Genomic DNA, 15,985 nt, shown 5'->3' on the forward strand with positions numbered 1-15,985 from the left:
AAAAAACTTCGCTCAAATGAAGTTTCTGTTGTCAAATAAGCTTCTACTTCTTGTATGTAAAAATACTAAAAAGTAAATCGTCTTTGCAATTGAAGATTTTTTGTTTGTATTTTTATACATTCGTTTTAATTTTAGGTATTATTTTATTTGGAGCTAGGCGGTCACACTGCACACGCTTGTTATTGCTTGCAATTGGTCATAAAAAAATACAAATTCCGTTGTCCGTTTTGGTTTGCTCGGAAAATGCGTGTGCGCGGTATTTTGAAGTGTGTGTTTATGGCATCTGTGAAACATTTACTCAAAATAAATTAATTCTGTAGAACTTAACACCAATTCTAGACTTAAGAGTTGACAGCTGACCGACAACCGCAAGCAACCACACGCACACGCGCATTACATACACATATCTTTTTTTTTTTTATTGTGATTTACTTTTTTGTTTTTGTATTAATGTATGTACATATGTACATATAATCAGTAAAATATAAAAGCACGGAGCCAGTAAATAAACGAACAATGATTAAATTCGATACGACAAATAAAAATCAATCGCCAATCATGCAACCGCTGTCCTATTTCCAGGTAAGGGTAACGAATTCGTACATATGCACATAGAAATGTACATATGTATGTATTTACAAATAGATGCATGCGTACATCATGCGTGCATCAGAAAAGTACGTAAAGTCGCTATGAATGAATTGCGCACTGTAAATAATTAAAATATAAGTATTAAAAACACGTAAAATACATAAACAAAACAAACTGATAGTACAAGCATAAACACAAACATATATAAACACACACACAAACACATGGGTGTATATTGTCTTATTTGTTAATAGCAAAATCAGCTGCGACGCATTTTACATTGAAAAGGGGCACGACTAAGCTAGACTTCGTATCAGAGATACACACCGACACACACAGGCGCACATTTCCATAAATATACATATACATATGTACATACATAGACGATAGAGGCAAAAATAAGACTTATACGTTTAAAATGTTAAAACGATTTTTGAATACCTTATAGACAATAGGGCTTCCACTTTGTGTACTTCATTTTTGATTCCCTTCAATAAGAAAACATAACCTCTGTGATTAAAAATAAAACGATACACTTAAATTACCTCATGCTGTGATCTTCGTAGGGGGAAAATCACATCGTTTAGTGTGTAAACCGATATGCCCTCTCCTGGTTAATTTTTAAAGGGTATAATAAGCTTAGATTTGCCCACTAAGGTCATCTCTCTTTCGCACATGCCGTTTTTAATGGTGAAATTGTATTTATTGCATTTAGAAGAAATAAAATAACTGTAACAGCATTTCTCTATGAATCATGGTGGCCTCCTGTCTGGTGATAAGAAAAAAAAAAATTGAAAATTAAAGAATATGATTTGCTGCTGTGTCGCCAAATCGAAATCGGGGTTCAATTTTTTGTTTTTTCCCTACATTTTTTTCTGCAAAAGTCAGCAACCTAACCGTGAATGGGGAATATGTATAGAATATTATTATTTCTCCAATGCATACAAATACACGTGCACACACACACGCACACACACACACAAACTCACACGACATACACATACAGACAGTGCACACACATACAAAAACACTTGCCTGGCACTTGTAGCAACAACAAAAGAAATACCAGAAGTTTTTGTTTTGTGTTTTTTTGTTGAATTGCGTCGTCAGTTATTGAGCGAGGAGGAGAATAAGCAGAAGGCAGATGCCTCCTATCTCCCCCCCATAAGCAGAGCTCCAAACGGAAAATCATCTTTGTGAGAGAATCCTTGTTGCACATGTACATACAATACATTGTACATACATACATACATATGTATATAAAAATAAAAGATGGCTTTTCTAGTATCCATCACCGAGGTCTGAAATTTACAGCTACATACATACATATGTATGTATATGCAACTAAGAATTTCATCAAACTCTAACTCTCTCTCTTTCTCTCTGTAGGATGAAACACTTAAGCCAGATGTGGTTAGTGATGCTGATTTCAAGTCTATACCCCTTTTTAACATCAATGAAACGCTAGACTCGTTGGATAATGCTAATAGCTCGACAACGGCCCTGCGTTCCTTCCTCTTTCTGGATGCCGATGAGAATCTACAGATTGCCACACCGGAATTATTTTGCAAGAAACTTCAGTGCCACAGTGATGATAAAATAAAAGTGATCTCAATATTTGGTAATACGGGCGATGGGAAATCGCATACCATGAATCAAGTCTTCTTTAATGGCGAACGAGTTTTCCGAACGTCGACAGAGCAAACATCATGCACAATTGGCGCCTATGCGGCAATGCACCGAGAACAGGGTGTTCTATGCCTAGACACCGAAGGACTGCTGGGTACCACAGCTAAAAGCAATAAACGTATGCGAATGTTACTGAAAGTAAGAGTCATATCAATAGAATAGTTGATTGATCGTAAACAAATCTTTAAACGCTCATTTTTCATTTTTTAGATACTCGCCATTTCCGACATTGTCATCTATCGGACACGCTCTGAACGCCTTCACAGTGATATGTACGAATTTCTGGGTACCGCCTCGAAAGCCTTTTGCCTGCACTTCACCCAAGCATTGCAGGCCATGGGCAATGGCAGTACAATGGGACCAGCTGTGATAATATTTCATGAGACGCACTATACCAAACCACTGGAGAGTTGTAAGTATATACATATATATATAATATATCAAATATATACATATACATGGTTTATTTGTTTTTTTTTTTTTATCAGCTGTTGAGGAGAGTGCCGAGGACAAGTTGCGCAGCAGTTTTACTCGCCTAAACTATGAGACAAATGCTTTTAGCTCATTGCGTTATGTGGGTATACAAACGGATGCGAATAAGGCCACAAATTTCCAAAAGATCAAGGATGCATTGCGGCTGGAGATTGAGAACACAGCGGTGCGTTCGCCACGTCAGCCGGCTGTGGTGTTTCGTGCCATGAAGCTACTCAATCAGAAATTCGCCGGCGAGATTATCGAAAAGACCATCAATCCGTTTCCGGAACAATATTTCACATGCGGTGCACATTGCGAGTCATGCAGTCGTCGTTGCCAGCGCTCCATGGGCCACGTAAGCGACGGTGAGCCGCATTACAATACACATCCGTGCAACTATCAACATCAGTTCGAAAACAAGGAGTATCTCTGCAAGGCATGCTACAACAATGGCAAAGAGATTGTGGTTACTGTTCGCACCCAAGCGCATGCAGATAGCGCCTGGTCGGGTTTGGCCAAATATGTATGGAAGGGCGATGTCATTGAGTGCACCTATTGTGGCGAAATCTATCGTGCACGTCAATATTGGTATGGCAATAAGTCCCCGGAGGCCTCTGTAGTGCGGTAAGTTGCCGTAAAGATCCGAAAACATCCAGAAAGATTGTTACCCCTTAAATCTTTTTGCAGCGTTCAAGTTGTACATGTGTGGAAGGGCGGCAGTGCGGGAATGCGCGGCAATACCCATTCGGGTCAAATGATGGTGGATGGTGTGTGTTATCTGAGGGAAGCCATCACAAACATATCGGCACCATCGGCCAAGGCACTAAGCGGTTGGGTTGCAGACAAAGTAGCACCCAGCTATTGGCGTCTCAATCAGGAAATTATAGTATGTTTTTGAATTCCTCCTACATTTAACAAATTTTTACCTTGCCATTTCCCCATCTGCTTCCACCCGTTCAGCTGTGCCATGCTTGTAAGCGTAATTTCGAAAAGACCGGTATGCCCAAGCATCATTGTCGCGGATGTGGCGAAGGCTTCTGTCACACCTGTAGCCAGAACAAGGTACCTGTCCCGGCACGTGGTTGGCACCAACCCGTGCGCGTCTGCAACGATTGTCATCAGCATTTGCAACGTAAATCAGATGCCACGCCTGGTAAGTGTCATTCCATTTTAGGTAGAACCACAGCCTGCCCTATTCTCCGATTTAGTAATTAGCTAGAATCATTTTTTAAAGTGGCTTTCTTTTGATTCTTTGCTTTTTTTTATGTTTCTCCGCTTCCTCTGTATGTGTACTCTTTTGTGAGGATTTCTCTCACCCTCTTTCTCTCTCTTGGTTTATATTTTTTTCTATTACTATTGTGTCCTACACCTCACAGACTCTCAAGATAAAGCTGAATTTATTCATTGCAATTCCAATCTGACTATTGCACACACAGGCTCCAGGCCAACTAATGAAGATGGCGACATATTAGTACGTAAATACGGTGAGACGATCTATAATACCATCAGTACGGTGGCCTCGGTGGCCATAGAATATCCCAAGGGTAAGTTCATTATTTTATCGCTTTTACTCTCTTACTTTATACTTGGACTTTTGGTTTTTATTTGACAGAAATGATCAAAGATAGCGCACGGCCATCATATTGGGTGCCGGATGCCGAATCGCCGGCCTGTTTAATCTGCAAGGCTGTATTTGGAACCGTCGAGGAGTTGGCACTGGCCCATCATGTGGGTCGTTTGCATGTGCAATTGGGCAATAATAAATCAAGCAATTCCTCATCCAATCTAAATGGCAGTGGCAACTCCTTGGCCCAAGGAAATCCTTTGGATTGCCGTCGCCATCATTGCCGTCGCTGTGGCCAGGCGGTGTGCAGCAATTGCTCAAAGTCACGTATGCCAGTACCCGAACGTGGCTGGCAGACGGATGTCCGCGTCTGTGATTCATGTGCCTGTGTTCCACAGGCCTTAACGCCAAACTCTCTGGATGCAGCAGCATTGTCGGATGCCATCAACGGTGAGGGGTCCGCACCAGACCCATTGCCACCGGGACAGACCCAAACTGATAGTCGCCGGAATAGCAATAGCGACTACCACAATGGCAATACATATTGGAATGCCAGTGATGATGCCAAGGCCAAGACCGAATGAGACGCGGTGTATTCGTGTAGCGGGAGTAGCACAATCACAACTACAGCCATCAACACCAGTAGCACCAGCAGCAATGTCACCATTTGGACCAAGTGCCTGGTCAGACGTGCTGCTGGACATAATGGCGACCCTACTTCTATGACAAAGCAGTGAATGCTTCTGAATGGATCCTCTTTGGGAATCGCTTAGATTTGCTAAGTCGTCTTGCATTAGAAATCATACCCCCATACATTGTGATACTTTATATGTTCTATGTTCGTATAAACAACAAAGAATTCAATGGAATTTGTCAGCTTTTCTTGTACATAAACACTTAACTATGTATATCCACATTAAGAATAATGTCGAACTTTAATTGCATTACCCTCACCCCTGCCCTGTGTGAATTGCCTTTATTTTTTTTTTTTTTTTTTTCTTGTGAACTTTCTTTTGTATTAAATTTGCTTAGTGTAAACTGTTAAATAAATAAATTAAATAAACAAATAATAAAATTTGATATTTATTTGCCACCATTTTTTGCTGTTGTTGTTGTTTATTTAATTATTATATAGCTTTCTTTATTATTTTAAAATAATTGTATGTAGTTTATCCATATATTTATGTATGTATGTGTATGTGTATTTGTGTATTATATATATCTAGGTTCTGATCAGTTTTTCAACAGAATTTAGCTGAAAATGTTATTACAATACTTTTTCCATCAAATACTAAGAGGAAGTATAGGAAGTAGGTTAGTTCCATTCACTTGAAGATTATTATTATTATTATTATGATTTGTGAATTTTTGTTTTGTTTTTTGATTTCTTTGATAACGGATTAATAACTTGTCCGATTTCTTTATTCTTGCTTTACTTAAGTTGTATTATGCTTTTTGTTTTGCGTGTTTTTCGTTGATTAACAAAAATGTAATAATTGAAATTTGATTTACATCGTATACATGATTTTTGTTTTGTTTTTTCTTTCTTTTTTTTTTTTTTTCGGACGGTCGCGACTGCCAAAATTTCTCAAGTTTGAAAATTTACGAATTATGCTACATAAATAATGTAATGTATGTATGTATGTATTAAGGAAGAGGAAGGGGGAAACAACTTTCAATTAATTTGCACCTGAGAAACTTTACCAATGCTAAACCATTTTTATGTTTTTATCAAATTTTTACCATCAAAATTCTTTGTGATAGAAAAGAAAAAGAGTTTTTCTTTTTTTTTTTTTTGTAGTTGTTGCTGTTTTAATACTTGACAATTTTTTTGTTTTGTGTTTTTTCTAAAGTCACAGACAAGGACTTGGTATACATATGTACGTAGGATTCTATATATATATATATATATATCTGTGTAGGATTAGTTTCAAAAATTTATTATTTCTTGTTGCTGTTGTTGTTATTGTTCCAAAACTAATCAATATTCATAGTTTTGGTGTATTTGTTGTTGTTGTTTGTGATTTGTTTTTTAAATGTAGTATACATATATGTTATTACCATTAATTTTGTTTGTTTTCTTTAGGTATACAATTTGAGTTGAGTTCCACATTATACATTATAAATCAATCGTATGTATATATATATATATCTATATATTCACTTTCTGTATACATAAATCGTATTTTCATGGTTTTTATTAGTATACATTTCATTTCTGTGTGTGTTTATGTGTATTTTTGTGTGAGTGTGTGTGTGTATCATCAATTTGAATTGTTTAAATGTAGTTTTTAGTATACAATTGTTCTCTTCATCTTTATCTTTATCATCATCACCTACTGCTTCTTGTTTTTCGTCTCGTTAGCATTTGCGGCTTAAAAGCTAGGAAAAAAAATATATAAGTAACTATTAACTAATGCCTAGTAGAAAGTGTTTTTGTATAAGTTTTCATCTGGTTATTAATTCATTTCGATTTTCATTATTTTTTTTTTTTTTTCGTTTCTCACAAAATTGAATTCGCTTTTTACGTATTTATGGTTCACATAGAGGCAGCAGAAGGGAAAAAGCATCCAGAATAAGGAAAGGGAGCAAAGAAAAATTTAAGCTTAGCATAAACAAAAATTAAACAAAAAGTTAAAACACATAATATTTCTCTTTAGCTTAGCACAAAAAGCTAAAAGCAAATTGGAAAAACTAAGAAGGAAATAAATTTGCATTCGCATTCCCTTTGTATTTGTGTGTGTGTGTTTTTTTATTATTATTTTGGAGCTTAGCAAACGGAAATTAAAAATTTGATAATAAAATGAAAACGAACGAAACGTTTTCAAACACAATTATTTGTTTACAAAAAAAAAAAAAATGTATTTAATTATTATTAATATTATTATTGATGTAAATATATTGCAACGCAAATTAAGTGATAAATAAATGTATTGTAATTATATATATATATATATATATATATATATATTGATTGCAAATGCGCATTGCATGTACGTGTGTGAGTCCTTGGGCGTTTTTTGCTGCAGTTTCAAGATTTTGTTTTTCTTTTTTTTTTTTTTTTGTTAAAATTGAAATAATGGTAAAAAATACAACAATGTTTCAATATGATTCGCTTTTTTTGTTTTGTTTTGTTAATAATATTATGAATTAATCGTATACTTTGTTGATTGTTGACTCACACACGCACAGGACTTGGAGGCAATTGCAGTTGCTTTTCAATTGTTAATAACTTTTGACTCTCACTCGCTCTTACTCTCTCCCTTGCTCCGCAAGAAGAAAAAAAAAAACCACAATAGAAACAAAAAAAAAAATTAAACAAGAAGAGATTTACCTTCACATGCCCCAAAATCAGAGATAGAGAGAGTAAGAGAGAGAGAGAGAGAGAATGAAAGGAGAAAACTGAAACAGGACACGGCACATGTGAAGTATTTGAAATTTGAAATTTTGTTTCAATCAAATTGGCTTATCTTCATATGGGCTTGATGTCAGATTTAAAAGAACAGAGAAGAACAACCAAAATGTGCTAAATAATCAAATGGATCAAAAGAAAGAGATCGTTAGAGAAAATCTGGAAAGATGGAGACAGAGACGGAGAAAGAGCGTAAGTTGGGTGGAGTTTTTTTTTTGTATTATTGTTGTTTGTTGTTGTTGTATTTAGTTTTGGCAAGCCTATCCTCAAGGGCTAAGATCCTGATGCAGATTAGGGTCATAGCCGCCCATGCTATTATCATATGGCTGCTGCTGATCATAGCCACCAGAGCCCATGGGATAACCCATAGAATCCTGTGGCGGTGCGGGTGACATCATGGGCGTGGTTGTGCCACTAGGCGGTCCGGCCATCGAATATGGTGATGCGCCGGCTGCCTTCTTGGCTGCATACAAATTGGCCTCCTCCTGTGCCTTGCCAATGTTCTTCTTGTAGCGAATGCGCTTATTGCCAAACCAATTGGACACTTGCGACACCTATTATGGGGAATAGCAAAAGGGAAGTTAATCAATCACCCTAATGGGCCTTCTCCAGTCTCTTTCTCACCGTTATGCCGCATTTACGCGCCAGCTCCTCCTTGGCCTCCTCGGATGGATACGGATTACTCAGATGACTATAGAAATACTCGTTCAGAATTTCCGATGCCTGTTTGCTGAAATTGCGACGCTTGCGACGTGCGTCTAGGAAGCGTGAGCGTAGGATCATAACTGCCTCGCAGGTGGACTGCTTCAACTGCATCTGTATGGAGCTGAATTTCTTGTGTATGATCTGCACCATGCGTTCGATCTCTTTGGGTGTGATGGGTCTGTGTGAAGCAAAAAAAAAACACAAATTACAAATCGATTGCATAACAGGGTAAAGTAGTCGATAATCTTACCTAGTACGGCTTTGCTCCCGGAGCAGATTCATAACGTGCGTTGTGAACTCATTGCAGGCCTGCTCGTATTTCTCCAACTCCTGGTGATAGATTTGACGAATCTGAGCCAATTTGGCACGATAATCCGAATGCTCGATGGCATTGTCGGCCCCATCGATGGACAGGGAACCGCCTTGGCTGGCTGCCGCTGCCGATGCAGCCGCTGCACCACCGCCTCCCTTTTCTGGTCCGGCCACACCCTCAGCAATTAGCATATTGTCCAAACGCATCAATTGTGGATCTGGTGGCTCCTCCTCCTGCGTGTTGCGAATTGAGAGTACTGCAAGAGAATGGGTAAACAAAATTTAAGTTCTACGTATGATTAAAGTTTTTGTGCTGCTCTGTCTATAGACAAGTTATCCTTCTTCGATCCCCCTCTCTTCCTCTCTCTCAGGATGAAAGCACATAAAATTTTATTATTTGCAGCAGCAGCAGCAGCAAGCTAAAGTAGAAGCACAAAACTTGCCCAACAGACCACCGAACCAACAGACTGTGCGAAAAAACAACAAAAAAAAAAAAAAAAAATAAAACGAAAAAGGAGAGAAGCAGAGACACCAAACCAACAACAACTGCTGCTGGCGGTAGCGAAGGCAAAGGCAAAGGCTACGGGTTTTCATTTTAACCAGAGGATACCGCTGGCTGCTGGAGCAAAGACATTGCCAATTGTATTACGTGTGGGTGGTTTGGGCTGGATTAGGTTTCGTTTTGGGGTTTGGGCTTGGGTGAGTGAGAGTGCGTGGCTGCTACGCTTTTCCTCATATTGTCGGGGGAAAATACGTATTGAAGTTGTTGTTGCTGCTGCTTCTGCTGTTGTTGTTGTTTGATGCTTTTCTTGTTATTCGCGAGGCATGGCTATGCATGAATTAGATTTTTCGCCACAGTTCTCCTGGCCCCCTCACCTCGCCCGAAAACATTCTAGAGACAGGAGTTGAGCTGAATTCTTAATCACGTTTTCCACACCAGAAAAAAAAAATGAAAAGAAAAGGAGTAAGAAGTTTCTTTTATATACATACATTGATGAAGTTTGCTGGAAAAACAAAAACTTTAGGTCTAGACTTTTACTGATAACTACAGAGCTCTACAACTTTCTTGACATTAAGTTTGCAAAGTTTTTGCTAAGAAAGATTCCCTTATTTTTCAGAGAATACAATATATTAATCCTTCTAAGAGCTTTGACGTATACTTCTTGTATTTTTATAAGTTATCCCACCTATTGCCATCATAATAATCTTTCGATCTAGATCCTGTGCTTTGGTTACTCAAAACACTAACTACTTGAAATCCTTTTGATTGTCGGGATTCTATTCAATTCTATTGTAATAGGGTATTCACAATGTGTATGACCAACAAAAGTAAATGGTCAACAATACATAGGACAAGACAAGGCAAAGAATTACATATTATCTCTGAGCACTCTACTCCACCCAGCCCCTTGGCCCCTTCATCGCCGGCAAGTGTTCGTTGCTGCTGCTGCTTACCCGTTTTGAATAATTCATAGAACAATGAAAACAGCAGCAGGAGAAAAATGAATAAAGGTGTCGAAGGATGAAGACCTGATACGGCATCGGGCATCATAAAGGGAAGGAGATTGAAATTTAAAGTAAAGTTTTATAGATCCGCAAGATCAAGTTCTATATATACGTATAGGTTATATATATACTAACATCTACATGATCTTATATGGCGGACATTTCAGTTGAAACATCATCCCCAAAGCCCAGCTAGGGAATAGATATTGCTTGCTACTGGCGACAGCTGGCTTAATATAGCCCAAAAGAAATGGAAAGAGGAGGTAAAGGCAAAGACAGAGCAAGGTAGTCAGTCGCCCAAGAAACATGCCAATGATGGCTGCTGAAGGCAAGGGGGCTTTGGGTCTTGGGCGGTGGTTGGTTTATTTGGTTAAGGTTAGAGAGAATATTGCTAAAGTTTTGCAAGTTGTTGTTGTTTTTTTTTTCCTGGTTTGCTTGGGTAACGCAGGGGACAGAGACATAAAAATGGGTATGCTAGATTGCTTGGGTAAATGTCATTTTGGTATCTCCCCCCACTCTCTCTCTCTCTTTGTTTTAGCTTGGTTTTTTTTTATGTTTTTACAAATTACAAAATATGAGCAACAAGAGAAGGGAGAGAGAGAAAAGAATGAACAAGTTGATAAGCTTAGTCTGTATCTTATCATTGATAGTTATAGCAAGCAGTAACAGTAGTCAAAGCTGTAAATCAATCTATGAAATTCAATTCGAGTTGAGTTAAGTTCGGCCGCCTTCTAGAAATGCTCAGGTGTGGGAGAGTGTGACGCCTCGTTTTTATGGAAACACCCAGTTCAATTTGCAGTTTAAAATGAAACCTACCTCCTCGTTCTTTTACCACCCACACCTGGCGGAGAGTAGTGGATTGGGGGGGAGGAGAGCTAACCCTTTTGTTTGAGCACGCCCAGAAGAGTATCATTTGCGTATCTAATGAAGCATCTAAAAGCAGAATAGCTGCTGCCTGCCTGTTCCCGGTCTCTCGTCGTCTCCCTGGGTAAATGGCATTTCCAGCTCGTAAATTTGAATGGGCCGAAACGAGAAGAAGAAGGACGACGCACGAAACAACACAAAATGAAACGGAAAAGGACTAACCAGAGAGAGAAAAAAAACAAACGAAAAATATGGCAACAAAGCAAATATGTCCAAGTGTAAAGCCCCCTACATCTTCCCTTCTTCCATCCCACCAAACTATTTCAATTTAATGCGCCAGAGTTGCCTAGTCAGTGGAAAGTAAAGAGGTTAGAGGAGCTCAGAATAGAATCCTAAAAAACAAACCCACGTTATTACGAAAGGCTGAGGTTTTTACTTTCTGCCTAATCGTCAACAATTTTCAGCATTTAGCTCTTGTTTAGTAGATCTGTATTGTACATGTATGAATATATATACATATACATATCTGTATCTGTATCTGCATATTTAGCCCGTTGATGGAAACAGGTTTGCGCGCTTTTCGAAAACTAATTTCAAGACGCCGATTGCCGATTGTCGATAAAATATGGTAATGTACAAGCCAAAAGGCCATACAAAAAAATATACAGTGAAGTGGCCACTACACTTCCCTTTCCCAACCTCTTCCCGCCCCCTAAACCACTCTAAAACCATCGGTATAGTCAATACATCTTGTTGTATTTTTAAAATACTCGTTTCGTTTTTTTTTTCTTTTTCTTTTTTTCGTTTTTGGTGTGAAGAGTTTCTCATCAACGGGTTCTCACAGTCCTCCAACATAGCCATGTCTCTCCAACGCCCCAAAGAACACACAAGAAAAAAAAAAACGAGACTCGCAGCGGACTGGGGATCAAGTGTCTTTTGAGGTCTTGGAAATTGTTTGGCACTTTGTTTACTTCTTCATTGCAAAGGCGCCCGCGGCCACCGCCGTCGACGAGCTACTTCTTATCTAGTATGCGTTCTCAACATAGATAAAACTGAAACATTAACTCATTCGGCCGGCCCTGAGGGGCGCCGCCAACCAACCAACCAACCAAGTAACCAAAAAGTCGGCGATAGCAAGCAATCGCCTGAATCTTGATCCCCATTGAACCACATAGAGAGTTCCCAAGATCAACTGGGATCTCAATTGCATTCGTTTCCCAGATACAAAGATCAAATGGCGAAATCTAAACACAAATATGGGACAAATTTATTAAAGGTTTTTCATTCACTTCTACTCCAACAAATAGAAAAACCCACAATACTTTCTTTTAACCGAAAATAAAAACAATTTCGCAACGCGGTGCACAACATTTGGGCTTTGGGGTTGCCTTCAATGGATGGTTGGGGGTTTGCTTTAGGGTTAGGCAATGCCAATGGGAAACAACGTCGAGGCCATTCAAAACATCTGGCCCACAATCAAAACGCTCTGTTATTGCCCATTTTACGTGTACGTTTACGTCGCTGCGTGGGTGTAATACAACAAAGAAGGAGAAGGAGGGGAAAAAAAGAACAGAAATAAAAGGGAAATAAACGCACAGAACTCGATTTGAAATTCTGGTCTAGAGGTCGGGAGATACAGGATGGACGGGGGTATTCAATGGGTGGGTGGATGGGGCGAAAATTGGGTGTTGTGGGGGAGAAATGATTTCTTTTTTTTTTTTAACACGAAGTATGTATATGTTTGGCATATTAAATTTATTTTTATTTTGGTTTTACTTTAACTTACCGGTCTTCTCCTTAATCTCGCACAGCACCGAGAACAGGGCTGGCTTCATCCGATGACAATTTAGAGTGTGCTTTCTGGCCTGCGCCTCGTCCAGCGACTGCTCCGATATGCTCATGATCTGTTGCAATATCTCGCCAATATCCTTTTGCTTACGCACCTCGTTCTCATTGCCAGCATTTTGGCCATCATCTTGGCCGGGCAGACCGTAACCCTGCGGTGCCATCATGCCGCCAGTGTGGGCCATCATGCGATTGGGATCCTCCATAATTGTTATTCTTAATGGATCACGTTGTCGTCGTCAGCGTCGTCTTTATCGTTGTGAACGTTGTTAAGGAGCAAATGCCTCAACAACAACAACAACGCAACAGCAGCTCACACTGTTGAAAGATATTTCGATCGGTATACGGATTTAGCACATGATTCGTAACGAACAACAATAACAAAAAAACAAAAAAAGAAATATGCACAATAACAAATGTATAAATATATATGTATGTATATGTGTTATAGTCCAATCCGATTTCAATATTTTGAATAAATCCCGTAATATTCTTTCAAACAGACTGAGAGAGTGGAGACAAAGAACGAACAATGCGCGCGCACGTCCGTACGCAACGGCAACGCGTAACCAAATGGTTAGTTGCTTCTGCTGCTTCTGTTTTCTGTTTATCATCTCATCGGTCGACACCACGCACCATACGCACACACACACAGACAGAGTCAAACACACACACACATTGGATAATCCTCCAGTGCGGCGGGGTGTCTCTTGTGTTGTTCTCTTCCTCTTTTGCTGCTGCTGTTGCTTCTTCTTCTTCCTACTCCTGGACAACTCCGTTGCACTGTGCAAAGTATTATAATAATACTCTGTAGGTATGTATGTGTGTATGAGTGTGTGTGTGTGTGAGACAACGGATGAGCAGCATACATACATACATAGTAGGGATAGGGAATATGCATGCATGTGTGTGTGTGCAAAGCCCAATGGATTAAGTGGGCGTGGCTGTTGCCAATAACAAGTACACACACACATACACATAAAAGAACATATGCGTATGGAAATATTCTTTAATATATAAATAATTTAATCCCTTGGGTCTTATCGATCGATTCGGATTCTTGATTCTACCTACATTCGGATTACTATATATATATTGTCAAAACCGAATAGACTAACTGTCGATCAGCAGTTCTTTTACCATATATGCGATGGAAGTTTTCAAATGATAGCAACAGAAGGGTCGCCTCTTCTAGCATTCGAATTCGAATACATATATCAAAATCTGACTATCTTTTATTATTTTCAGTCGAATCTTCAATTACAAAAGTATCGAAGATTCGAAAAGTAGATCAGAATAAAACACTTTTCGATGGAAAATTTAAATATTCGTTCTCAATACTAATTTGTAAGGAATTTGACATACAATATGAAAGATCACAACACTTTAGAAAGGACATTGGAGCATTATTAAATAAATTTTTAAACGTAGATACGTCTGTAAATATCTCGAAACCCTATTTTAACTAGCAATATGAATTGTAATTTGGGGTCCTGTGGAAAGTCGAAGGTTTTTTGTTTAGAGATTTGAAATGAATCTTGGGATATGTTTTGTTGTTGCTTCTTCCGATTCTATAGTTGCTGTTGTTATTGAAGTTTTTGTCTTGCGCATTGAACAATAAAAAAAAAAAAAAAAAAAGTCCAGCCCAAAAGTGGGAGGCAGCGGGTAGAGAGCAAACGGTAGGGCGAATGAGCAAGGGAGAGGACAGATGGGACGACACACGCCAGTTACCTGCTCTCAACTCCCGCTGACTGAGCCTGGTCCGAACTCTCTCGCTCTTTAGCGGTGCGTGCGTGTTTGTGTGTGTGTGGTATGCGGGTGTGTGTGTGTGTGAAGTGCAAGTAGAAGAGTATGAATACCAAATGGTTAATGTTAATTACTTTTTCAAGTAGTTGGGTAGTAAAAATAAAACCAAATGCAATTTTTAATGACTGGAGAAAGCACAGTTGACCTTCAGTGATTGACTGCAGAGAGCAATCATCTTAAACTAGTGCGAGAGAGCACACACACACACATACACAAAGAAGACAAAGCGCAGCTTCAAAGGCGACCGAAGGAGAGCGAGAGAGGTAATAAAAAGCGAAAACCTGTTTTTATTACTTCTTCTATTTATATGTTTGTTGTTACTTTTCGCTTCTTCTCTTAATTCTTGGAAATCCGAAGAATGAAATCTGTGCTACACATTTGTTGTGTATAACACAAAAACACATCGCACATACATCTGTATATGTGCACATACATATATAACACAATATTTAAGTAAAAACTGTTATAACTTCATGTTAATGCACTTAACAATTTGGTTTATTAACCTTTACTTACATTTTCAATGTGCCGCACGTTTAATTTTAACTGTGGGTCTGGTTAATTGATTTAAGGCCTCTCAACTGAAAGTTAAGCGAAAGAAAATTACACTTGTTATAAATTTTGTTATATGTATGAGCACTGTTTTTTTTGTCTTTCTCGTTTCTTTTCTCGTATATCTTTCTCTCTTTCTTTCGTTATTTTTTCTTGTGTGTATGTTTTGCTGCTTCCTCTTCCACACAATGTGTATGTTTGTTTTTGTTTTGAACCTTTTCTATTGTGATGCTGGGGTTCTTATTATCTGTTTGTAATATTTTTATTTCCTTTATAGTGCATCGAATTATTTTTTTCTACGCTACGAAATAATTTTTCTTTATAAAAAATTCGCGTTTTTTCCGCTACAAGTCTGGCACTACTGAGTTATCCGCAGTGTTGCCAGAGCCAATCAGGTAGAAAACAAAATTTTGCTGAGTTTTTTGTTTCAATTTCCTTTTCTTTGCGTCGCGTTCACACACATTCACCATTTAAGCATAACAACTCCTTCAATTGCACCAAATAACACTTTTGGTTAATTTATTAATTTAATGCTTATACCATAAATTTGATTTACCACGAAAAAATCCGTCTGCTGACGAAAAATGTATACACCAGCGCTGCCAGAAGCAAAAGCTGATAACATACTGGCAACACTAGCAACCAGTGTTGAAAAAAGGGGGTAG

General features: G+C 38.5%; 2 protein-coding genes across 5 annotated transcripts; one reads left to right on the top strand and one right to left on the bottom strand.

The window, feature by feature from the left end:
* The first annotated feature begins 158 nt into the window (after nucleotides 1-158).
* LOC137587151 (zinc finger FYVE domain-containing protein 1-like) lies at nucleotides 159-5,414 on the top strand. Of its 3 annotated transcripts, none has more exons than XM_068303421.1 (8): nucleotides 159-582; nucleotides 1,981-2,418; nucleotides 2,491-2,692; nucleotides 2,769-3,378; nucleotides 3,442-3,640; nucleotides 3,715-3,907; nucleotides 4,131-4,298; nucleotides 4,367-5,414. In XM_068303421.1, the coding sequence occupies exons 1-8, from the start codon at nucleotides 517-519 to the stop codon at nucleotides 4,900-4,902; spliced, it is 2,412 nt and encodes an 803-aa protein (XP_068159522.1). In that variant the 5' UTR covers nucleotides 159-516; the 3' UTR covers nucleotides 4,903-5,414. The 3 variants fall into 3 exon arrangements, with proteins under 3 accessions (XP_068159522.1, XP_068159525.1, XP_068159523.1); XM_068303424.1 differs by having other exon boundaries at nucleotides 4,191-4,298; XM_068303422.1 differs by lacking the exon at nucleotides 159-582 and adding an exon at nucleotides 1,400-1,890.
* A 1,084-nt stretch (nucleotides 5,415-6,498) lies between these two features.
* On the bottom strand, nucleotides 6,499-15,943 carry exd (extradenticle). Of its 2 annotated transcripts, none has more exons than XM_068303425.1 (6): nucleotides 15,877-15,943; nucleotides 15,285-15,349; nucleotides 12,904-13,280; nucleotides 8,686-9,004; nucleotides 8,355-8,613; nucleotides 6,499-8,284 (listed from the first exon to the last, which is right to left on the bottom strand). In XM_068303425.1, the coding sequence occupies exons 3-6, from the start codon at nucleotides 13,166-13,168 to the stop codon at nucleotides 7,997-7,999; spliced, it is 1,131 nt and encodes a 376-aa protein (XP_068159526.1). In that variant the 5' UTR covers nucleotides 13,169-13,280; nucleotides 15,285-15,349; nucleotides 15,877-15,943; the 3' UTR covers nucleotides 6,499-7,996. The 2 variants fall into 2 exon arrangements, with proteins under 2 accessions (XP_068159526.1, XP_068159527.1); XM_068303426.1 differs by lacking the exon at nucleotides 15,877-15,943 and adding an exon at nucleotides 15,536-15,684.
* Nucleotides 15,944-15,985: the final 42 nt, after the last annotated feature.

The sequence above is a fragment of the Drosophila tropicalis genome, unplaced genomic scaffold (assembly GCF_018151085.1).
Source record: "Drosophila tropicalis isolate 14030-0801.00 unplaced genomic scaffold, ASM1815108v1 contig_158, whole genome shotgun sequence".
Taxonomy (NCBI): Eukaryota; Metazoa; Arthropoda; class Insecta; order Diptera; family Drosophilidae; genus Drosophila; species Drosophila tropicalis.